Genomic DNA, 25,842 nt, shown 5'->3' with positions numbered 1-25,842 from the left:
GGAGCCAATGGAGTGTTGTCCGAACCGGGCTAATATGGTCATACGTCCTGGTTCTGGTAAGAACTCGATCTGCTGCGTTTTGGACCAGGTGTAGTTTGTTCATTAAGCGTGTAGGGCAACAACCGATTACAATAATCTAGCCTTGATGTCATGAACGCATTAACTAATTGTTCCGCATTTGTCATTGAGAGCATATGACGTAATTTAGATATATTTTTAAGATGGAAGAATGTGGTTTTACAGATACTAGAAACCTGACTTTCAAATGAAAGATTGGTATCAAAGAGCACACCCAGGTTCCTAACCGACGACGAAGACTTAACAGAGAAGCCATCAAGTGTTAGACAGTATTCTAGGTTATTACGTGAGGAAGCTTTTTCTCTAATAATTAGAATCTCTTTTTTTTTCCAGAATTAAGTAGTAGGAAATAACTAGTCATCCAGTTTTTTATATCAGCTATGCATTCCGTTAATTTTGTGAATTGGTAAGTTTTGTCAGGCATTAAAGAAATATAGAGCTGAGTACCATCAGCATAACAGTGAAAACTAACGCCTAATGATATCTCCCAAGGGTAGCATGTACCGAGTGAACAGCAACGGTCCTAGTACTGAGCCTTGCGGTACGCCATATTGAACTTGTGATCGATAAGACATCTCTACATTTACTGCTACAAACGGATAACGGTCAGATAAATATGATTTAAATCATGCTAATGCAATTTCACTAATGCCAACATAATTTTTGAGTCTATTTAAAAGAATGTTGTGGCCAATGGTATCAAATGCAGCACTCAAGTAACACTAAAAGAGAGATACAACCACGATCGGATGATAAGAGCAAATCATTTGTGACTTTAATGAGAGCTGTCTCAGTAAAATCCCACTGAAATAAATGTATTTTGTTTTTCTTCATTTTGTTCACGTTCATTAAACAGACAGCGGCAGCTTATGAGGCTGCTGTCCCTTTAAGAGAGAATACACAGATCTAATATACCATTACACATCATATTCTCTCCTAACGGTTTACGTCAGTGTAGGACATAACTGGCGGTTAACATCAATACTCCACACGAATAAATACTCCCGATGTCACTTTGTGAAGAAATACTACATGCCTGCACACATACACATACTTCTATGCACTAAACAATGCATCTCCATTGGTTGCAGTAGTGGTGCAATAAATCTACACTTTGATGGAGAAGCGTTAATAAACTTAAACGTTTCTTTTTCCAAAAAACTTGCACTTTTAAACACATTTTCAGGCCCCCTAAACACCATTGGCATGTCAAATAAACAGCCCAGATACTCAACTTTCCCTTCTTTTTTTTTTTATGAAAACTGTCATGTAAACCCCTGGGCTAATGAAATTAACATGTCAGTTCTCCAACCAACCAGTTCTCCACCAACAGCAAGAAGGCAGAGGACCTGCACCACCACTGATAGATGAAGCGGAGATACACAATATTGGAAGAATATTAAAGGGGTGGTATAATGCCCTTTTCACAAGATGTAAAATATGTCTTTGATGTCCCCAGAGTGTGAATGTGAAGTTTTAGCTCAAAATACCCCACAGATATTTTTATATTGCATGTTAAAGTTGTCACTTTTTGAGGGTGAGCAAAACCGCACCGTTTTGTGTCCGTTCATTTAAATGCAAATGAGCTGCTGCTCGCGGCACAGAGAGTGGAGCTTCAAGAGCTTGTGTCCTTTTTCCTCACACAGACATGCACTGGAAATTTCAAAAACTTTTAGCCTTTTATGTTCAAACCAAAGTCAGAAAGATGGAGAGACTCAAGAAGAAGTGACAACATTTAGACAACATTTCTGAATAGTTAATTGGTGAATTCATGTACCTTATGTGTAGTTATCTTCTAGTCATTGATTAGCATATTCTGTCTTGATAATCTATAAATTGTGTTCTGTGGGCAGGGCTTATGTAAATTCTAGGGTTGGTGATGTCACTAACCCGGGAGGAATGTCGTGTAGTTCCTACCAGCCGTTTGTTGTAGTCCTTAAAAAGCGATTTCTTTAAAAGAAAATATCTCCCTTTGCTTTGAACTTTGAGCGTTGTAACTTTGCAAATGTTGTTTATGCTCAAACAGCAACATTACACACTAACTAAAGTTAGAAAAGTGAAATCAAAATCAACTACCTCTTTAAAATCCGACAGGAAAAAGAATTACTGTTGCTTTTGTATTTGTAGGAAATAAAAATGATCAAATAAATTGTGAATAATTAGTGTTTATTTAACAGCTGTGATGGTGGTTATGGCATCTATCTCTACCCTTCCATCTGGCATCCTCCCATTCCATACAGTAACCTGCTTCATTTTCGGCAGGAGCGATGATGGAAATCCTAAAGGAAATTCTATTTATTCGGTTACTTTCAGAGGCCACAGCAAGATGTTATCAAGTGAACATTTACCAGATTACCTCATTTAAACCGATTTCTCTACCACTGACCTGCAATCCTGAATCTCCTCTTTGATGGATCTCACGGGTTTGTGTCCGGGAAACACAAAAACTCTCAGAAAGAGCGAGAGAGTGAAGCACACTTTCCTTCCCGCTCTGATACAGTGGCCTTACTAATGTGCTCTGCATCTCCGATGATATATAGACAATTGAATGAATGAACAAACTGCAAAAATGCTTTTCTTACTTGACTTTTTGTGTTGTCGTTTCCAGTCAAAAGATCTAAATTCTTAAATCAAGATGCATTTACTACATAAGAAAAACTCTGGGTTTACAGAAGAAAACCTGCTCCCGACTAGGTTTGGTTCACAGTGTAAGTTACCATGGTAACTGAGTACAGAGTATAAGTTACCTATCTTTCAGAAACGGGCTTGATTTACTCTGCTTTCTCAGGTTTGACATACCTCCCATTCTGAAATGGAAAACTCAGAGTTTCCCTCATTTCAAGGTTAACATACTCAGAGTTTTCACTTAACCTCCTTTCTGAAACAGGCCCCTGGATATTTATTAACTAACATTAACAAAGATTAATAAATACTGTAACAAATGTATTTATTAGTTAATAAAGATTAATAAATACGGTAACAAATGTATTTATTTAATGCACCAACTAATGTTAATTTTTTTTTTTAAGCAGCACTTTGAGAAAGATAACTGGTTTTATTGACTAAAAATGAGATCTGAAAGTGGCAGATGTAGAGACGGACAGATCTACTATGAGACTTTAGAGCACGAGCATTCAGTCAACTTCCCATCAACCTCAGTGGGGACATGGCTTGACTGTTCACCTGGGACATGGCTGGATTCTGTCAAATTCCAATCCAACTCAGCAGGGACTTGGCTGGACTCTTCACCTGGGACATGGCTGGATTCTGTCAACTTCCAATCCAACTCAGCAGGGACTTGGCTGGACTCTTCACCTGGGACATGGCTGGATTCTGTCAACTTCCAATCCAACTCAGCAGGGTTAGCACTAGACCCTTCAGCTGGGACATGGCGGGTCTCATTCAACTTCCCATCAACCTCATTGGGGAAAGGTCTAGACTCTTTAGCTGGGACATGGCTGGATTCTGTCAACTTCCAATCCAACTCAGCAGGGACTTGGCTAGACTCTTCACCTGGGACATGGCTGGATTCTGTCAACTTCCCATCAAGCTCAGCAGGGTTAGCTCTAGACCCTTCAGCTGGGACATGGCGGATCTCATTCAACTTCCCATCAACCTCATTGGGGAAAGGTCTAGACTCTTTAGCTGGGACATGGCTGGATTCATTCAGCTTCCCATCAACCTCAGTGGGGACAGGGCTGGATTCTGTCAACTTCCCAATAACCTCAGCTGGGACATGGCTGGATTCTGTCAACTTCCAATCCAACTCAGCAGGGACTTGGCTGGACTCTTCACCTGGGACATGGCTGGATTCTGTCAACTTCCAGTCCAACTCAGCAGGGACTTGGCTGGACTCTTCACCTGGGACATGGCTGGATTCTGTCAACTTCCAATCCAACTCAGCAGGGTTAGCACTAGACCCTTCAGCTGGGACATGGCGGGTCTCATTCAACTTCCCATCAACCTCATTGGGGAAAGGTCTAGACTCTTTAGCTGGGACATGGCTGGATTCATTCAGTTTCCCATCAACCTCAGTGGGGACAGGGCTGGATTCTTTAAACTTCCCAATAACCTCAGCATGGACATGGCTGGACTCTTCAGCTGGGACATGGCTGGATTCTGTCAACTTCCAATCCAACTCAGCAGGGACTTGGCTGGACTCTTCACCTGGGACATGGCTGGATTCTGTCAGCTTCCCATCAATCTCAGCAGGGTTAGCTCTAGACCCTTCAGCTGGGACATGGCGGGTCTCATTCAACTTCCCATCAACCTCAGCAGGATTAGATCTAGATTCTTCCGATGGAACATGGCTGGATTCTTTCAGCTTCCCATCAACCTCAGTGGGGGCAGGGCTGGATTCTTTAAACTTCCCAATAACCTCAGCATGGACATCGCTGGACTCTTCAGATGGGACATGGTGGGTCTCAGTCAACTTCCCATCAACCTCAGCGGGATCTTGTCTGGATTCTGTCAACTTCCCATCAACCTCATTGGGGAAAGGTCTAGACTCTCCAGCTGGGACATGGCTGGATTCTTTCAGCTTCCCATCAACCTTAGCAGGGACTTGGCTGGACTCTTCAGCTGGGACAGGGAGGGTCTCAGTCAACTTCCCATCAACCTCAGAGGGGATAGGTCTAGACTCTTCAGCTGGGACATGGCTGGATTCTTTCAACTTCCCATCAACCTCAGCAGGGACTTGGCTGGATTCTGTCCAATTCCCATCTACCCCAGTAGGGAACTGGCTTGACTTTTCACCTGGCACCTGGCTGGATTCTGTCCAATTCCCATCTACCACAGCAGGGACAAGGCTGGATTCTTCAGCTGGGACAGGGCTGGATTCTGTCAACTTCCCATCAACCTTAGTTGGGACATGGAAGGATTCTTCAGCTGGGACATGTCGGGACTTCCCATCAACCTCAGGGGGGAGACGGCGGGGCTCTTCAGCATGGACACGGCGGGCAGCACAGACTCGCCAAGGATCTTTGGCGTGGACACGGTGGGCGGCACAGACTCGCCAAGGCTCTTTGGCATGGACACGGCGGGCGGCACAGACTCGCCAAGGCTCTTTGGCGTAGACACGGCGGGTGGCACAGACTCGCCAAGGCTCTTTGGCGTGGACACGGCGGGCGGCACAGACTCGCCAAGGCTCTTTGGCGTGGACACGGCACGCGGCGCGGACACGGCAGGGCTCTTCGGCTAAAGAAAATTGGTGTGAAAAAAAGCTGAGATTATCTTTCCTCATGGTCAATATCAACCTTATAACATCAGTAGTTATAATAATAAAAAACTTTTTTTTTTTTTAATAAATAAAATCAAAATAAATAAATAAATAAAAAGTCACCTTTTTGGACAGTTAGCCCAGATACATTCTGCAAAGACATCAGAACAGCCATATTACACTTCACTAACACTGGCCATGTTTGATTTTGTTTGTTCACACGAAGAAAACACAAGGGGCCATCTGGAAAACAAAAGGTATTATTAACTTTAATACAAGAAGTCATCAGGCTTTGTAAAAGTTAACTATGCATAGTGTAAAGAAAAGCATTATGTTAACCACTATATAAGGGTTACAAACCTTTGCTCAATGAATAATTCCCAACTGGAAAAGCAAATCCTGAAAAGAATATGTAAGGTTAAAAAAAGAGAAAGTTACATACATATTTAGCATATTTAAAACATTGCATTAAGGTGAAAACAACATTACCATTGAGCACCAGTTGGTGACACATAAATACTAAAAACATAAAGTTTGAAACTGCCATCTTGATTACAGATGAAACAATCACCAATCTATCTATACCTTCTAAAACAGGCTCCAACCCAGGGCTTTTAAAATAACAGATTTTCATCACCTGGGTTTCTTGTTACAGTGAAATTAGTGACCTGCTCATTAACATTCCAGTGCATTCATTGGTTGGTTGTGATTTTCAAAATGTTCAAAGAGGTTTTGTCTTTATTTAGTTTCTACAAGGAAAAGGGGCAGTATCTTTAAAAACATATCAGATTATATGATTTTTCCATTAAACCAGACAAGTATTTATCAGACACAAAAACAAAGAAGATGAATAAGGGTGTTTTCACACTGGGCACATTCTGATTCCGGTTGAGAAATCACTATTGTTATTTTCAAAATGTTCAAATAGGTTTTGAATTTATTTATTTTCTACAAGAAAAAGGGGTAGTATCTTTATGAACACATCAGCTTATATGATTTTTCCATTAAATTAGACCAGTATTTATCAGGCACTTAAACAAAGAAGTTTTCACACTGGGCACATTTGGTCCAATTCCGAGCGTGATTGTTCCTGGTTCCCCCTGCATCATTGGCCTGGTTAACACTCAACTTAATTTTATCAAAACCTTGTGTATTTGCATTCATTTTACGTGTAGGAGCGTTCATTCTTTGTTATTTCTTATTGGTTATTTAATGTCACATGGCCACAGGTGATCACTTCCATTTTCTTTATTATTTCCTTTGGCGGATTGTTTGAGTTAGTGTTGGAAGGGGCGAGTGGTGGGAGCCAACTTTCTGTTGACTGTATTGCATCAATTTAATCAAGTCTTTATATGCTTTGTTAAAATCAGATCAAAAGCAAGCTAAGATCGTCAGTCTTCCTTTTGTTGAAAATGGCAACTGTGTGTAAAAATGTCAGCCATCCCACTACCTAGCCTCTATGTAGCTATCGGAATGCCGCTAATTAAGTCAAGAGAAAACAGCGCTTTGTTTTCAAGGATATTCCATTCATGCCCTGCACTGGAACACAGTTGTGGATCACGAGAGGAAATGGACACGAGATGCACAGCACTTGGACCGGTATGTGAATCAGATTATTATTTATCTGCTTGCTGCTTGTCTTTTGGAGATACTATTGTGGGTTGTGCTTGATGTGGAGTGCGGATCCATTTGTTTGGATAAACTATGGTGGACCTGTCGTGTGTTACATGCAGTGCTGGGATTTGTACAATCTTTGTTGGTGATTAAAACACAAAAGTTGTATGTGCCACTTAGGTTGATTGATGAGAGAAAATGGATGAAGACGAGGCTGATGCGGTTATGGAGAGCAAAAGTGTGAACCGAGTAATGAATATTGATTATCGATGGAATACAGACAATGACTATGGCTGTTTAAGATGAATCTCCTTTAAAATGATTCATTGCCTGATGCTGTTCCCTCTGATGTAAATGCAAATGTACAAAAGACTCTGCATCAAGGTGAGGAATGTAATGCATTGACTTGTGAGCATTTCATTGATGAGATCAAACCAACCGATAGTATCTCAAATGTTTACAGCAAAAAAAATCAAGTAAAAAGAGCACTTCTTCTGGTTCACGATCTAGTAGATCATCTACATCATCTGCTCGTCTTCAAGCTGAAGCTGAAGTTACAGCTTTATTAGCCAGTCAACAAATGTTGCATCTGAAGCAACCAAGAAAAAAAGGAACAAGTCAAGTCATCTTCATTTATATAGCGCTTTTAACAATGTAGATCGTTTCAAAGCAGCTTTACAGAGATAAACGTATAATTTATGGTAACAGAGATTGTTTTGGTGCTGCATGGGAGAAGGCCCTTGCTCCCATTGTGGAGAGTCTGATGTCTGGGGTTGCCAGTAATCCTGCTGATGATGAACGGAGTGAGCGTGGGGGTATGTAGGTCTGTAGTAGTTCTGTGATATATGAGGGGGCGAGGTTGTGCAGGGCTTTGAATGTCATTAACAATACTTTGAAGTTGATTCGTTGTGATATGAGGAGCCAGTGCAGTTGAATCAGCAGGGGTGTGACATGGTCGGTAGACTTGGTACGGGTGATGATGCGTGCAGCTGAGTTTTGGAGAAGTTGGAGCCAGTGGAGTAATTTATTGGGGATTCCTTGCAGGATCGCATTGCAATAGTCGATCCGAGAGGTCACCAGGGTGTTGACAAGAACTTCAGTGGAGTGTTGCGAAAGTGAGGGACGCAGTCTGGAGATGTTTCTGAGGTGAAAATAAGCCGTCCGACAGACATTATTGATGTGGTTGGAAAATGAAAGGGTACTGTCCAAAATAACTCCAAGGCTCTTTACCTGTTTAGAGACTGGTATGACATCCTCCCCAATGGAGACTGATGAAAGGTTGGATTTTGAGAGTGTGGATGGAGTGCCAATGAGCAGTAGCTCTGTTTTGTTACTGTTAAGTTGGAGATAATTGGTGGTCATCCATGCCTGGATGTCGTGGATACAGGTGGTGAGGGTGTTTAGGGGAAGTGTGGCAGTGGGCTTGGTAGATACATAGAGCTGTGTGTCATCTGCATATGAGTGGAATTGAATGCCATGATGTCTGAAAATATTGCCTAATGGAAGAAGGTAAATGATAAATATCTTCTAATGATAAAGCTTCTTCTCAGAGATATTCAATCCTTTGGTGGAGATCCTTTGCAATATCACAGTTTCTGTCTGTTAATAATAACTATGGTGACTGTTTCTATTTTCTTGAGCAGTACACTCAACCTAGATAACTTGTCAGAAGATGTCAACACATGACTTACACACAGGGTTACCTGAAAGCCAAGGCCTTACTTAAGGAACATTTTGGAAACAAACTCAAAGTATCTTCAGTATACATGGACAAAGTGCTCTCTTGGAAGTCCATAAAGCCTGAGGATATAAAGGCTTTACAAGATTATCGTCTTTTTGTAAGGTGATGATACACGGGGCAACTTATTTGAGCAATGTTGCTTGGGCACTTTCCCATTGAGAATGGGCAACAAATCTATCTGGATACTTTAGATGGGCCCTATGTCTCAACTGCTTGCCTGTTGATGACAACATTGCCTAGCAACATCGCTCATAAAGTTTCCCTGTGTCTCATCACCTTTAGAGCTTGCTGTAATGCCATGGAGGATGTTCGTTATATGAAAGAGCAACGTGGCTACTAACATGCAAATTAATCTTTCAAAGTTGCCATTTAGGCTCAGAGACAAATTGAGAGCAGTGGCGTGTTATTTGCAGGAAAACCGTAATGAACCAGTAGAATTTAAAGACATTGTTGATTTTGTAGAGTAGCAAATAAAAATTGCAACAGATCCTGTGTTTGGAAACATTTTAGAGGCTCCTTTTTTTGGAGGTCGAAGAATGATTCGTTCTAAAACTAAGGGAAGTAGTTTCGCTACTACTGTCACTGTAACAGGTATGGAAGACATTAGGAAAATTAATAAAAGAAGAGTATTCTGTCTTTGTTGTGGCAAAGAACATTTCGTCAATTCCTGTACTGTGCTTGCCAAAAAAGAAAAGATGGATTGATTGTCTATTTACAGGCCATATTAGCAAAGATTGTAAGAATTTGATAACATCAAAGTGTGTGGTTATAAACATCCCAGCATCCTTCATGTCTTTCAGCGAGATAAAACAGAGGAACCAGAGCAAGCAGTAGTGCTGATCTCTGTTCAGTCCAGTCGTCTTTCTGGGGCTGGTGAAGATGCTTGTGCCTTGTCCATTTTTCTAGTATGTGTTAAATCTAAGAATGGAAACCCATGGGAAAACTTGGGCCTCCAATTATATGCGTCTCAGGAGGGAGTGTCCTGATGATTTTGAGGTTCCTGGGACAGCTGTTCATAAGGATGTGAGAGCTCTTCTGTCGGACCAGAGATGCCACAAAGTACTTCCTTGACACCGAAATGGAAGCTGATGTAAAGTGTGTCAATATCACCCCAATGCCCATGGTTTGTCCCCATTGAGCTGACAGATGCTGGACCTGGAGTTGGTGTTTCAAATTTTGAGGTACGTTTTTCACAGTCAACAGACTACAGAAAGATTTATTTATTGTTTTCTCTGTCTGTGAAAATGTCCTCAATACAAATATTGACAGTTCGACAATGGAAATGTCTTTCAGGCACATTTCAGAGCAGCAGAAAAAATCTGGATTCGTTCAACGGACCTATTGTGTCGAATTCACAGAGCTCGGGAGGATTCTGGGCAAAATGAAGCTGAAAGGCTGAATGCTTGCCAGGGTACAAGTGCTATAGCCATATCCTACAATTATCTTTTAATTGTTCATTTCAGGTGAAGCGATATGTGATGGAGGTACAATCCAGTGGCAGATCTTTTCTGAAGAAGATGACAGAAACTGACTTATCGACAATGACCAGATCATCCCTTGAGGATCATGCACAGAAGATGATGGAAAACAATGCTTGGGCTGTGGCAGAAGAAGTCAGACTCAGAACTGACCAGTCACCTGCACCAGCAGGATTTACCAGAGCGTTTACTGTGGGAAAACCTAGGTACGGGGTTCATTAATTCCCATTTCTGCATTTTTTCCAAAAGGAAAATAAACCCTGGAGGTAGAGTCCACTGCGCTTCAGCCTTGATTCACAGATGAGTTTGGTGCTCACCATGGAGCAATAAAGTAATAAAACCTGGGCTTTCAGCTCATTGACTACCAAAGTAAAAGTCTGGGGCACTCTGCAACAATCTGCTATTCATTCTTGAACAGGGGACTACTGTCCCCTGCCCCAGATGTATTGACTGTGAGAAGTTAAGGACCAAAATGTGTGTACATCTTTTTCTGTACAGAACTACAGTTCTTCTACAACCCGTGAATATCTACAGCATTACATGATGAGTAGCAAGACCCAGAGATCAGCTGTTCCAGGCCATAATTACTTTCAGAGGATAGAAAGCTTCATTGACAGACATTTTGAGATTGGTGAACTGTACATGGAGTTCCTCAAGGGAAGTTGCAAAGGTGAGTTTGCTGCATAATTTCATTTGGCTGAATGTTGCCATTATTGGTCCATAAAAAGTCCATTATTGGCTTTTTCTAGAATTCCATTGTTAAGGGACCAGCAGTGCCATTGTTTATTTACTGCCTATAAAAATAAATGTATAATACTTCATCAAAATGAACCATGTGAGCAATGGTGTTGACTTATGAATTTACACATGGTTTGTCTGAAAGCATATTAAAAACACCACATAGACATATAAACAACATTAAAAACGGGATTTTCAACACAGGGGGACTTTAATAATCTTCTGTCATGCATGAAGAAGTAGACTTATTTTCATGTGTTGACTATTAAAGTACTTTATTATAATTTTAACTAGTTATTTGATATAATATTAGTTGTATTCCTTGATGAACCAAAACATCACCAATTTGACACGTGCCTCCAACACTGTTGCAGACCAGGCACACCCTTCATGACAATAGTGTTCTCTAGTGGAAGTGTCTCTTTCAGCAGGATAATCACCCTGACACACTGCACACACTGTTCAGGAATGGTCTGAGGAACATGATGAAGAGTTCAAGGTGTTGCTCTTGCCTCCAAATTCCCCAGATCTCAATCGGATTGAGCATCTTGTGCTGGACCAAAAGGTTCAATCCACATCACAACCTACAGGACTTGAAGGATCTGCTGCTCATGTCTCAGTGCCAGATATTGTGTTGTAATCTGTAATGTGAGGTTGACATCGATATCGCCCCCTCAGATATCTGCTTCATCTTCTTTATGTGAGGTGGAGCACAGGTCCTCACTTTATGGAGCACAACAAGAGTTTTTTACACAAGCAGGTCTATTAGCATTTCCATTCATCTCAACGGCAGTCGTGAATCACAGGTGACATCAATCTGAAGCTGCAGTGGCAATGAGTGACGTCATGTTCCTCTCTTAGAGAGTTTAAACGACATTTAAAAGCATATTTTTTTCATATTGGCATTGGATCATTCATGAGTGCTGTGTTAGTGGTGTAACAGATTATTATTAATGCCGCATTGATTTTGAGGTTTTATTTTGTGATTTGTCTGTGGCAATGTTATAGAATTTGAACGTGATTTTATGATTATTTTACTTTGTCCCATGTACAGCACTGTGGTCAACCTTCGTTGTATTAATATGTGCTTTATAAATAAATTGAACATTGAACATTGAACATGATATCTCTGGTTGGCTGATGGAACAACAGGAACACACACAGTCCCAAAAAACCTTCACTAGTAGCCGTGTTTCCATTACCCTTCAAATTGCACAAATTGAGATTTGCCAATGGAAACACGTAAATTTCGCAAAAACTCCCATTTATCGCAAAAAAAGTTTTACGCTCGCATGAGGTGGTTTTTCAGGCAATTCGAAAAATAAATATTTTGCAAAACTGCAATGGAAACAGTTTTTGCGCATTTACAGGTCAGCTGACGTAGATGACGCGGCATGTTTGGACAGAATATGAGACAGAGTTCTTTATTAAATTCATAAAAGACAAAAGAATTACAGGAATACTGGATTCTAAACCTCAAATAAATCAAGACCTCGAAGCAGATATGAGGGAGAAACACCCAGAAACACCTCATATGTGTCGCTCACAAGTATAAGGGTCTTTCCTTACCATTAATGCTTGGAAAACACACATAAATCTCCTTTGATTAATAATAATGGCCAGTGCAGTGGCTGGGATATAGTACATACACCTACCAACGTCCGTTGCCATGGTTTTTGGAATGATTTTACTTATCGCGAAAGGAAAAATTTAAGTTTTAGTCGAATAACATCGGTTAATGGAAACGCCGTCATTTCGCAATAGTTTTTTGTCGACATTTAGAAAATCACAAAAGTTTTGCGCAAATCTGTAATGGAAATGCGCCTACTGACTTTCATGAGCTGTGACATCAAAGGCAGCAGACAGAGAAAAATATGTGCATTCCATGCACAGAAAATGTTCATTTGCTAACCAGCCAACCCTTGACTCCTTGGTTAGATGTCCTAAATGCCCATAAGTCACCCAGCCTCTGACTTATGCTGCCATCTACAGGAGAACACCCAAACTGAGCTGACCCTGAAAGGTCTACAGCAGGGGTCCAACCCTAATCAAACACTACTGAACAAGGTCTTCAGGATTCAGAGAAAGACTTCAGGGTTGAGAAGGAAAGTCAAGAAGCCATGGTTTTCCTGACTGCAGTCATGTGATCATTATCTGGGAACATCAGGGAATTTATTCCCTTTTGTGCCATTAAATTGCTTGTAATTGTTATGCAAATCAGATACAAAAGCCAATCAAATGTATTCATTGTGACTTAAAATAGGGTAATTTACTAACACGCTATTTGACCTTTTACCAGTTAATTGATTGCTGGTTAATTCAAATGTAATTTTAAAACACTTAATATGCTTTCTACAGTGAAAACTGCCATCTTATTTAAATACTGAGACAAATAAATGGGCGATTTACCCAAAGTGAACCAGAAAAGCATCCTGTCCACCGGTCATCGGTCAGCTCGAGCACTCAGTCATGTCGACAACAGTTCACGCTTCATGGATTCAGTTCACAGCTCAGATCGCCACGAACATAAATAGCCTACCATATCAGGATGTGATACCAAAGCTATAACAAGGTTGGTAAGTATTTGTTTCAGTGTTGTGCAGTGTTGACTTAATCTAGGGCTTAAATTTCAAATAAAGTAAAGAAGTAATAAAACACGCTATCATCTGGGGGTGTGGTACATCAAGCTCCTCACCACTAGAGGTCAGGCATGCTATAGTAATCAACTGTTTCTGTCGTCAGTGTTTGTTGACAAGTGTTTATAATTTTCTGTGTGTATAAAGCAAGGGGCTTTAACAAAAAAAACTCTAATTCCTTTTGTAAATGTGGTCTTTGGCAAAAAATTAACAAACTAGCATCTAAATATTTAAGGAATATTTTCTGCGGATAGTCCTTAAGTGTATGAGAACAACTGAGTTAAAATCTCTGGTTAAAAATGTTGGTTTAATGATAAATTGTGATTTGCTGGCCCTTGCCTGTTTACTAAGATCGATTCTGTATTTTCCTTGCTTGTGAGTTGTCTTGATTTTGTCATTTCATCTGAATATCAACATTTGTGAGATTTAGTAAGCTGAAACAGTTTTAAGGTTAATTGATCTAATTTTGTGTCTCTGGATCTATAAACTTGTATTGTGTTTAATATACATTTGTTGTGTCTATTTGTTAATGAGGGATTTGTGGACAAATAAACGTCTTTAGATTTGTGGAGTAAAAGTTTGTAGTTTTTATGTAGAAGTAAAAAAAAAAAAAAAAAAAAAAGAAAGAAAGAAATTAGACCCTTGGGGTAAGATGGGCCACCAGAAATGGCAGGACGTAAGTGCATGGTGTTGCTAGAGTTGTTATTTTTAAATGTAATAATTATTTTAATTAATGGGATTATTGTATTTCCAAGAATTAGATGTAGGCCTACTTTTCAGACATCTTCACTTTCATAAAAACGTATAGGTTAGTTGAGTGAGATCATTCAATTTGCATAGTGTTGCTATTATGACATATCTTCAATTAAAAAATGGGCAATTAAATAAGTAAATATTCACATGCCTGTACATAAGTCATAGAATAATTTCACCTTTCAGATGAATCTCTTTTACTGTCATTCTGCTTTGTCTGTCATTGCTATTCAATTATTAACTAAATTGTATTTAACATTTTTTTTTGACAATAATTTAGTATTTTACATTTACATACCTAAGACACTTATTTATATATATATGTGTGTGTGTGTGTGTGTGTGTGTGTGTGTGTGTGTGTGTGTGTGTGTGTGTGTGTGTGTGTGTATATCCTCCTGGGACCCAAGAATAGACTTTTGTCCACTGTAGTGGACATTATATTTTAGTGAATTTCTCTGACATCATACATGTCACATGACACAACCTGGGTGTCCTGTAAAGAGCACATTCAGGACTTTTCAGAGATACCAAATGTTTGGAGGTTTCACCATGAAAACAACTTCTCCTTGGTCTTTAAAAATGTCTGACATTAATTTAGTGTAGCTAAATTAGTGAATTTGTATTAATTCAAATGTAGCATTCTTATGGAAATATGACAATATATTGTAATTATAATTTAAATTGGACTACTTTTCAAATTGTATTTCATAAAACAACATCTCAGGAAAATGTTAAGGGGTTTCAAATAAAAAAAATATTTTCTGTTACAGAACAGGGCATTGATTTCAATCATGTCCACTGTAGAGGACATCAGGACTTAAATCATGTTTATCAGGCATTTTGTGAGACACAATAAGTGAATATGGAAATAAATTATACATCAATATTCCTATGAAATAGTAGATATTATTATTAAAATGTTGCCAATTATTACTCAAATTATTACACTTCTTTTTTCATTAAATGTTGCTCCAAGAACACATTAAGGTGCAAATTAGATACAGTTTATATATACATTGCATTGAATGGGAATATTAATTTATGGACATTTTACCCACATATTGCATAAAGTAAAATTGTGTATCAATTCATTCTGTTATTTCTTTCATAACATAGTTGAGAATAATCTTTATACAAATTTTGGTTGAAAAAATCCTGAAACCCCCAAATTTATTGGTGATTGAAAAAAAAATCCCATTGTTTTTGCCTATACATATAATTTCATGTCATTTTATTTTTTAAACAACTTAGTCCTGGCGTCCACTACAGAGGACATAGCATAACTTATGAATAAAATATTATTTTTCAAAAATGTTTTTTTACCATTTGTTTATTGTGCTCTAAACAGTGTGATGACATGGAAAAAAAACTAAATTCAAAAAACTTTTTTTTCCTGGGTCCCAGGAGGATATATATATATATATATATATGTGTGTGTATGTGTGTGTATGTGTGTATATATATGTATATGTATTTAAAATAATTATATAAAAAACAATTTATATATTATGTAAAAGTTTATCCAGAGGGGCTTCTTCTTACCCCTCTTGTAGTATTTGACATTTTGTGTTATAACAACTAAATTAGCAAATGTTTCCATTTATTTCCTTTGATAACACATTGGCCGGTGCATCATCATCATCATTCCTGCACATGTTGATCTTATACCTAAATATATTACCGTGTAAAAGTGAATCTTATACCTAAATATATTACCGTTTAAAAGTGAACTTTTTGACTTTCAAAAACTTTTATTTTAAAAACATTATTCTTTTCTTATGAAAAAGATTTTTTTTTCCTTTCTTTCCTTCAATTTGTTATAAGAAAAAACAACAAACAAACAACAAAGCAACCAAAAAAAAAATACTAGTGAAAAACCAAACTACCAGATTCATGAACAGTAACAATTGTTGGATATCAGATGTTAAATATATATCCCAAGTTCGTTGGAGTTGCAGAAACTTGATGGCGTGTCTGATTAAAACACATGACAAATACCAGTCCTTTGCTCTCTATTATTTTAAGTTCAGGATGATTAAGTCTTGGGTAATTCACATGACTTGAAGTTCATGGATTCACATGGAGCAGATTCACATGATGTAAATGGACAGGAGTTAACGGATGAACAGGATGTACAAGATGATCTTAAGTCACTACAAACAATACAATAAAGGAAATCAAACTCATATAATTCATCAATAAACATAACATATATATACTCAATCCAAACAATTCAAATAAACAAATTCAAACAATACAATTGGCAAAACAAACTAACTTAAAGCATCCTAAGGAAAGGACTCAAAGGACATGGTTGGGTGTCCATTCAAACACCCACACCACCAATGTAAAAGAAACAAAGGAAGGAAGTGAGGTCTACTTATAGACCTTAACCCAAGGGGAGTATGGGTAATGTAGTGTACTAGATTTAGTAGTGTAGTTATATATATGGGGAAGAAAAAAGGTAAAATTAATGAAAAGGGCCAAATGCACAACAACAATTGCTTCTTTAACACCCCATATCATTTCAAATAAAATAAAATAATTTGTTTGCTGATAATACGTGTACTCAGTAACTACTCGAGATGTTACCAACGATTTAAACAACATCACCAAGTCAACATTTTGGGTCTCATTCTTGCACTGATGGGATTTCAAAATAGCCAGTTTAGCTTGTCCCAACAAAAAATTGGCAAGCTTACAAGAACATCTAAACCTATTTCCAAAAATAAGCAATGTCTTGTTGAATAAAAACCCAAGTTTAGACATCATTCCATCAAGCAACACGAGCAAAGGCACTAAACGAAAACAATCACAAAATAAATGAAAAACATTATCAGTATCATTACAAAAAGGGCATGTTGATGAAACCAACGTATTACACCTGGAAACAAAATTATTAGTGGCCACAATGCCATGAATGATCCTCCACTGAAGATCCCCACTTCTCTTTATATAAAAGTCTCCAATAAGGAGTAACTTCCTCAGGGGCAGAAAGATAAATCCTCCATTTACTATCAACTCTTTCCCTAAATAGCTTACAATGAGCAGCTTTTGCACACATCTGATACAAAATCTTTTTTCCAAGGGATTGAAAATCCAAAGCTTCATAACCCTTCAACAAAAAAATTAATTTTTTTGGGTTTAACTTTTAAATCAGGAAACGTCTGAGGCACTGCATCATTGTAAATAGATTTAAAATGACAAGAATCCAGAAAGAAAAGAGACTTTAAGACTATTTATAAAACCATCCATAGTCCTTACTTATCTAAGACCAACTTGGTCAGCAAGAGTCTGTACAATTTTCCATTGACCATTGTGCAAATCAAGCAAATCATTGTGGAATACACCTGTTGGGTGCTTTCATCGATTACCCTTAAGGTAACCGTAGCTTTCAGCCAGAAGCAGATATCATCAGGTGGTACCCAACCTTCCTTGAGTGTTTCGACCCTTAACCACAACACTCTCCAGTTGGTGGGTCGGCAGTGGTGGCCGAATCACTGCCCGTCTGCTCCTGGCTTCCAGCTGTCTTCTTCTCTCTTAGTCCATATCCAGCAAGAAGCTCGTTCAGCCTCTTCTCCCATCCTACGAGTAGTGTTCTTTTTGCTCTTCTCGTCCATGCCTAAAGCTGACAACAGCCGGCATGCTGATTTGGCAGGAAAGCCTCCGCACCCTACTTCCACAGGGAACAGCCATGCCTGCCATCCCTTGTCTTTGCACTCCTGGATTAAAGGCTGATATTTCAAGGCCTTCCTCTCATGAGCCTCCTCACAGCCCTCCTCCTCATGGCACGGTCAGCTCGAATAAAATGATTTTACGGTCTTTGGCTGACCACTGGACAATGTCTGGGTGAAGGGCTGTGTGAACCACTTCCGGAAACTGCAGCCCCCTTCCGACGTCGAATCTCATTTCCCAAGAACTTGTGGCTTGCAGCAGACTGGAGTTTGCTGATGCCCTGGCTGCGAAGGGTCTGGCTCCCTCCATAATAAAGGTGATACTTTAGCCTCTTCTTGCACCTCTCCCGCTCAAGCGAGGGACAGGAGCACCTTGTCGTGGCGCCACCTATATCGACCTTGGGTTAAAGATGTTTTGCACCCCGACAGTATGTGTGCCAGTTTCCCCTTTTGACCACAGATCTCCCGGGTCATCCCTCAACCCCCATGTGTGCAAGTGAGACAGTGAAGGAAGGGTGTCGTACACGGAGCGCAGCAAGAAGGAGATGCGGAAGGGCTCCAGTCTCCACAGATCTGCCCATGTGATCTTACGCTTGGGCAGATCCCATTTTGTCCACGCTCCCTGGGATGCTTGTTCCACTGCTCTGGACAAACGCCTCTGTTCCTCTTGAGCTCGGATTTCTGACTGGACCATGCCTCGCTTAATCTTTGTGCTTGCATTCCCTTCTGCTAAAGAACTCCAGGTGGGAGTCAGTGATGACCGTTCCAGAAAAAGTCAACAAATGCCTTCTGTATCTTTATGAAGAAATCTTTAGGAGGGTTCAAAACTGTGAGTTTATGCCACAGCATTGAAGCTGCCGGATTGTTAATGATCAAAACTCTTCCTCTGTGCGAGAGCTGTGGAATAATACATCTCCACCTCTGGATTCTCCCCATCACATGGTCAGAAATTCCTTCCCAATTTTTCCCCATTTACTCATCAGTCCCAAAGTAAATCCCAACGATTTTAAAACCATCTGGAGGACACTGACACTGTTGAGGTAATTGAGGAGGTCCAATTTCTCTCTTTTCTTCCATCAATAATGTTGTACATTTCTCCCAGTTTATATGTGCAGATGTCGCTTTTTTTAAAGAAATTTAAGTTAAGTTGTCCATATCATCAACATTGCATACAGCAACAGTGACATCATCAGCATACGCTGTAAGTTTTACAGGGGATAAATCTGGAAAACCAGAAAAGCTCACACCATGTAGTCTATTCCTTAGAGAAACCAATGGTTCGATTGAAATGCATAGTAATCCAGAAAGTGGACACCTCTGTCTTACACCTCGAGTTACAGGTCAAGGAACCATTCATTCTAATCATACTGTAAATATTATTATACAGAAGCTTAATAAGAGACACAAAATTAGACCCAAAACCAAAAGTTTTAAAAAGATATATATGATCTATCTACCTGATCAAAGGCTTTTTCTTGATCAAGAGAAAGAAAACCTGTCCAATGCATTTCTTTTCCCAATAGATATCAAATCTCTTATCAAAAACAGATTATCAAAAATTGTTTGTTTTGGGAATACAATAGGTTTGATCTTCATGAATGACACTTGATATAAATTGCTTTAATCTGTTTGTTATAGCCTTTGATAATATCTTCAAATGTGACCCTGGACCACAAAACCAGTCACATGGGTCAATTTTTTTAAATTGAGATTTATACATCATATGAAAGCTGAATAAATAATCTTTCCATTGATGTATTGTCTGTTAGGATGGGACAATATTTGTCCGAGATACAACTATTGAACATCTGGAATCTGAGGGTGCAAAAAAATTGAAACATTGAGAAAATCGCCTTTAAAGTTGTCCATTTATGTTGGCGATTGTGCTGCATTCACTCACAAAAATAAATGTTTTATATATTTATGGTAGGAAATTTACTAAATATCTTCATGGAACATGATCTTTACTTAATATCCTAATGATTTTTGGCATAAAAGAAAAATCGATAATTTTGACCCATAAAATGTATTGTTGGCTATAGCCACAAATATACCCGTGCGACTTATGACTGGTTTTGTGATCCAGGGTCACAAATCAACAGTTAAAAGTGATACAGGACGCCAATTTTTCCAAAAAACCCAAGTCTCCTTGAATTCCCTGATAAAACATTCTAATAAAAATCCTGTCCCATCAAATTCCAAAAACATGTATAAAGCTCTGCTGTCAGGCCATCTATCCCAGGAGACTTCCCAGGATTCAGCTCTAAAACAGCTTTTGAAATCTCAGAAAAATTAAGAGAACTCTCTAAATCTTTTTTATCTTGCTGTAAAACCTGAGGAAGATCACATAGAAACTCATTTACAACTGATTCTTCACATGATTCTGCCTGATACAATATTTCATAAAATGACAAAGCAACAGCATTGATTTCCTGTTGATCAGTTATTTCCATTGTCCATTGGAAAATTTTAACTGATGAAAATACTTTTTTTTCTAGTCCAAAAAAGAAAAAGATGTACTGTAGGGGCATCCATTTCATTTAAATGAGTGTATCTGGCTAAGCTCATTTTCCTCTTTCTTCCAAAAGATTCTTTAAGAGAAATTTATTTATTTCAATATATGTGAAATCATGTGATCATTATTGCTTTGTAAGTTTGACTGAAGTATATTTTGTTCCAGTATCTTCATTTTCTCTTTAAGGGCTCTGGTGTTGTGAGCTCTTTTACTGTTGTCAAACAAGTTGTATCTGTAGTGTGCAGTGTGGAGAAAAAATCTCTGGTAGCCGAGGCACTCCTTAATTAAAATGTCTTTATTGAAAAAATGACATGTCCTAACTGGACGACTTTAAAATGCCCACACGTAGCGGCATGGGGCCTTCTTCAGGGCATAATGAAGCAGATAGAAAACAGGTCTTATAATGACAAAGACACACAAGTAGAAGCTAACACACAGGTGCTAACAATCAATGTTGAAGAGCTGCAGGTAATTGCTAGGACACGCCTCTCACATGGCTCTCAGCACCAAAGCTACAAGTCACAATAATAAACAAAAACACAGGCACCAAATAGCATGCATATATATTCATGCATATATTGCTAAAGCACACCTCTCACATGGTTTTCAGCACTAAAGCTGTTGATCACAATAATAAACAAAAATTTGGTGCCTGTGTTTTTGTTTATTATTGTGACTTGTAGCTTTGGTGCTGAGAGCCATGTGAGAGGCGTGTCCTAGCAATTACCTGCAGCTCTTCAACATTGATTGTTAGCACCTGTGTGTTTGCTTCTACTTGTGTGTCTTTGTCATTATAAGACCTGTTTTCTATCTGCTTCATTATGCCCTGAAGAAGGCCCCATGCCGCTACGCGTGGGCATTTTAAAGTCGTCCAGTTAGGACATGTCATTTTTTCAATAAAGACATTTTAATTAAGGAGTGCCTCGGCTACCAGAGATTTTTTCTCCACACTGCACCTTAGATGTTCTACCTTGGACCGAAGAGCACCCAAATCAAACTTAAAAGGAATTGAGCACGCCATCCATCCTGAATCAAAAAGTTGTATCTGTACTTTGCCTATATATCCCACCAACGACTTAAGGATGAAAAACTGTCTCTTTCCTCTTTCCAAGCTTTTCAAAAAGAGTGAAAAGCATGAATATAAGAATTATCCTGGAGTAAATTATTATTAAAATGCCAATATGTAGTATAAAATTTAATTCAAGGAACAGAAAGTGTCATAGATTATTAGCCTTCACATAAAACCGATCAAGTCTTGCTGCTGATATTTCATTAGGATTCAGTTTGAGCCAGGTATACTGCCTAACCAGGGTGTCCACAGGGTCTTAACAAGTATTAAAAGTTGATCAATCAATTTAGAGAAAATTAAGGCCCTTAAAAAGTATTAAATGCCATTTCCAAGGTATTATAAATGCATTGTGTAAAATTTAGGAGGATCTGTTGACAGAAATGCAATATCATATACATAACTATGTTTTGAGTGCTGTATAAAGACCTTACATAATGAACCGATATGTTTTTATTACCTTAGAATGAGCCATTTCTATCTACACACACCGCGGGTCCCCTTACATCGACATGTTTCTACAGTGGCCCTGAATGGACAAACGCGTTTCGTCACAATGTTGTTCTTCGTGCAAAGAAGCTAGCTAAAGTCAGCAAATAAAACACTGACACAATGATGAACAAGTAACAATAATATTTTACTGAATAATTAAGTAAGCCTAATTTCTTAATTTATCTTTGTAAAGAAACCTCATATTTTCCTGTCGGCCACTGTAACTTCTGTTGGTTGCAATTCGCAACCTCAACGCTAGATGCCGCTAAAAAATTACACACTGCACCTTTCAATTTTGTGTCAGCCTTCTTAGTGTTTTAAAAATAGTGATTTTTTATGCTATTATAGAAGTGCCCCAAGCACCCCCATTCAAAAGGCAATTTGGCCAAAAAAGAAAATGCGGTCAAACTTAAAAGTGGCGTTTCAATTCAAATTATGCTTTTAAACGAAAGTTTGCCCTGGGTAGATTAACAAAAAGATTAGATATATATATATATATATATATATATATATATATATATATATATATATATATATATATATATATATATTCTTAATGGTTTTTTTTTTTTTTTCTGACCTTGCAGGCTTGCCTACAAATGCATAGACAGTAAAAGAAATGGACACAGCGACCCCATAAACTTCAACAGAGACAAGTGAAGCCAATTAGAAGCACTCTCTTCCTGATGGCTGAGCGTACTGCGCAAACTGAGCTTGACGATATAGATGTGACATGAGCAACCTGTCTGACAGTTGTAAGTCTTCTAGTAGCTGTGCCAAAGAAATCTGAATCATTCCTTTCCGAATCTTGCAGAGACGGAGAGCGTGAGTAGGAGCTGTCCATGAGCTAGGAGCAGGAGCAACTTTTCTTTTTCTCTATGGGCTTCTCCCCTGACTTTATCGGACTTTAAGCCTCCACGTTATAAATTGCCCCGATTGCCCGTGAGCTTCTCCTCCTGTCCATACGGTAATCTCTCTACTGTGCGACAGAGAGTCGTGTGGTTATGACGCAATTGTTAGCCTATTTTTACAAAAACTGCTTCTACGGGGCCATAACGTAAGATACAAGGTAATTGAGCCTTTTATACATTGTCGTGTTTCTTTAGAAATAAACAATGGACAAATGGAGTCTTTAAACACCTCAGATGTAAAGTTATTCGCTGTCAAAGTGATGCCAAAATGAATGGGAGCCAATGGAATGCTAACAGCAGGTGATGGCTTGTTAGCCAATGGATGCCCCCAGAGCCTGTCTACGGAGAGCCTGCCCACTCCCTATTAAGTCCTATTGTTCCGAATTTTGGTTGTAGTTCCACCAGAGATCCACTGGGGGCGATCACCCATGAGTGCAAAATGAATGGGAGTCTATGGGGCTAGACGGCTAAATTTGTCTCTTTCACCCGATTGCCGTTGAGAAATCTCAGATTTGATTGTAGGTTTTGCAAGTTCAACATGGGTTATAGGTCGAAAGTTGAATGAACGAGAAATTATGTCCTTTCGATTTCTTACAGGTTGAGTTGTTGTTGCCCATAACATGCTAGCATTCTGCTAATGAACGTTGAAGGACTGATTACGACCAGAGATACCGCTTGATGGCATCGTGGCATCCGAAGCAAGACCAGAAACAAACTAAACAAAAACTCTTCTAGCACGTGTGTTTCCCTGTGTCAGCTGTGTTGTGTGTTTCCCTGTGTCAGCTGTGTTGTGTGTTTCCCTGTGTCAGCTGTGTTGTGTGTGTTGTGTGTTTACCTGACTGATTACGACCAGAGATACCGCTTGATGGCATCGTGGCATCCGAAGCAAGACCAGAAACAAACTAAACAAAAACTCTTCTAGCACGTGTGTTTCCCTGTGTCAGCTGTGTTGTGTGTTTACCTGTGTCAGCTGTGTTGTGTGTTTCCCTGTGTCGGCTGTGCTGTGTGTTTACCTGTGTCGGCTGTGCTGTGTGTTTACCTGTGTCAGCTGTGTTGTGTGTTTACCTGTGTCAGCTGTGTTGTGTGTTTCCCTATGTCAGCTGTGTTGTGTGTTTACCTGTGGCAGCTGTGTTGTGTGTTTACCTGTGTCAGCTGTGTTGTGTGTTTCCCTGTGTCAGCTGTGTTGTGTGTTTCCCTGTGTCAGCTGTGTTGTGTGTTTCCCTGTGTCAGCTGTGTTGTGTTTCCCTGTGTCAGCTGTGTTGTGTGTTTCCCTGTGTCAGCTGTGTTGTGTGTTTACCTGTGTCAGCTGTGTTGTGTGTTTCCCTGTGTCGGCTGTGCTGTGTGTTTACCTGTGTCGGCTGTGCTGTGTGTTTACCTGTGTCAGCTGTGTTGTGTGTTTACCTGTGTCAGCTGTGTTGTGTGTTTCCCTATGTCAGCTGTGTTGTGTGTTTACCTGTGGCAGCTGTGTTGTGTGTTTACCTGTGTCAGCTGTGTTGTGTGTTTCCCTGTGTCAGCTGTGTTGTGTTTCCCTGTGTCAGCTGTGTTGTGTGTTTACCTGTGTCAGCTGTGTTGTGTGTTTCCCTGTGTCGGCTGTGCTGTGTGTTTACCTGTGTCGGCTGTGCTGTGTGTTTACCTGTGTCAGCTGTGTTGTGTGTTTACCTGTGTCAGCTGTGTTGTGTGTTTACCTGTGTCAGCTGTGTTGTGTGTTTCCCTGTGTCAGCTGTGTTGTGTGTTTACCTATGTCAGCTGTGTCGTGTGTTTACCTGTGTCAGCTGTGTTGTGTGTTTACCTGTGTCAGCTGTGTTGTGTGTTTACCTATGTCAGCTGTGTTGTGTGTTTGCCTGTGTCAGCTGTGTTGTGTGTTTGCCTGTGTCAGCTGTGTTGTGTGTTTCCCTGTGTCAGCTGTGTTGTGTGTTTACCTATGTCAGCTGTGTTGTGTGTTTGCCTGTGTCAGCTGTGTCGTGTGTTTACCTGAGTCAGCTGTGTTGTGTTTACCTGTGTCAGCTGTGTTGTGTGTTTGCCTGTGTCAGCTGTGTTGTGTGTTTGCCTGTGTCAGCTGTGTTGTGTGTTTCCCTGTGTCAGCTGTGTTGTGTGTTTCCCTGTGTCAGCTGTGTTGTGTGTTTACCTGTGTCAGCTGTGTTGTGTGTTTACCTATGTCAGCTGTGTTGTGTGTTTGCCTGTGTCAGCTGTGTCGTGTGTTTACCTGAGTCAGCTGTGTTGTGTTTACCTGTGTCAGCTGTGTTGTGTGTTTGCCTGTGTCAGCTGTGTTGTGTGTTTCCCTGTGTCAGCTGTGTTGTGTGTTTCCCTGTGTCAGCTGTGTTGTGTGTTTACCTGTGTCAGCTGTGTTGTGTGTTTACCTATGTCAGCTGTGTTGTGTGTTTGCCTGTGTCAGCTGTGTCGTGTGTTTACCTGTGTCAGCTGTGTTGTGTGTTTGCCTGTGTCAGCTGTGTTGTGTGTTTGCCTGTGTCAGCTGTGTTGTGTGTTTGCCTGTGTCAGCTGTGTTGTGTGTTTGCCTGTGTCAGCTGTGTTGTGTGTTTGCCTGTGTCAGCTGTGTTGTCGATGCCTCGAGAGAAAAGAAAGTGCAGAGCTGAAAGCACCAAAGTGACTGAAGGATTGCCGTAAAGCAGCATCTCTGGTCGTACGATGTGTTATGACGTCATTGACATTTTAAAATAATTTTTAAAGCAAATAAGTGACTCTAAAAAATCTAACACCCAGCAATGTGTAATTTCTTTGCATCTCCTTTCGAATACAACATTCAAATTACTAGACAAAAAATTATATCCTGAGAAAAGTGGATTCTGAGGGGTATAGCGCCATAGACCTCCATTCATTCTGCACTCGTCCTGTGAGCGCCCTCATGTGGAGCCAGAGTGGAACTGCAACCAGTTCAGAAGCCGGAAGTTTACTGAGAGTGGAACTTCTCCC

The 25,842-nt window shown here is 39.6% G+C and overlaps 1 protein-coding gene and 1 long non-coding RNA gene across 8 annotated transcripts in view; both read right to left on the bottom strand.

Moving 5' to 3' along the window:
• LOC307145408 overlaps positions 1-25,842 on the bottom strand; it is a 1,105,317-nt gene that overhangs the window by 129,711 nt on the left and 949,764 nt on the right. The gene's annotated exons all lie outside the window — the stretch shown is intronic.
• LOC307146026 (uncharacterized protein) lies at positions 3,156-5,855 on the bottom strand. 7 transcript variants are annotated; one of them, XM_079849756.1, is made up of 6 exons: positions 5,786-5,855; positions 5,657-5,695; positions 5,420-5,539; positions 4,415-5,274; positions 3,695-4,216; positions 3,156-3,628 (listed from the first exon to the last, which is right to left on the bottom strand). In XM_079849756.1, the coding sequence occupies exons 1-6, from the start codon at positions 5,841-5,843 to the stop codon at positions 3,188-3,190; spliced, it is 2,040 nt and encodes a 679-aa protein (XP_079705882.1). In that variant the 5' UTR covers positions 5,844-5,855; the 3' UTR covers positions 3,156-3,187. The 7 variants fall into 7 exon arrangements, with proteins under 7 accessions (XP_079705882.1, XP_079705883.1, XP_079705885.1 ...); XM_079849757.1 differs by having other exon boundaries at positions 3,156-3,723; positions 3,874-4,216; XM_079849759.1 differs by having other exon boundaries at positions 3,156-3,723; positions 3,940-4,216.

Source organism: Squalius cephalus (genome assembly GCF_949319135.1).
Source record: "Squalius cephalus genome assembly, chromosome: 18".
NCBI lineage: Eukaryota > Metazoa > Chordata > Actinopteri > Cypriniformes > Leuciscidae > Squalius > Squalius cephalus.
This window is presented reverse-complemented; position numbering and strand designations above follow the sequence as displayed.

Bases quoted from the DNA above. Each gene is read 5' to 3' on its own strand.
- LOC307146026 (XM_079849753.1), bottom strand. From the start codon at position 5,843: ATGGCAGTTTCAAACTTTATGTTTTTAGTATTTATGTGTCACCAACTG. The intron at 5,696-5,785 runs GTAATGTTGTTT...TATTCTTTTCAG, and splicing joins TCACCAACTGGTGCTCAATG to GATTTGCTTTTCCAGTTGGG. The intron at 4,217-4,414 runs GTTGATGGGAAG...GTCCCTGCTGAG, and splicing joins CCAGCCCTGCCCCCACTGAG to TTGGATTGGAAGTTGACAGA.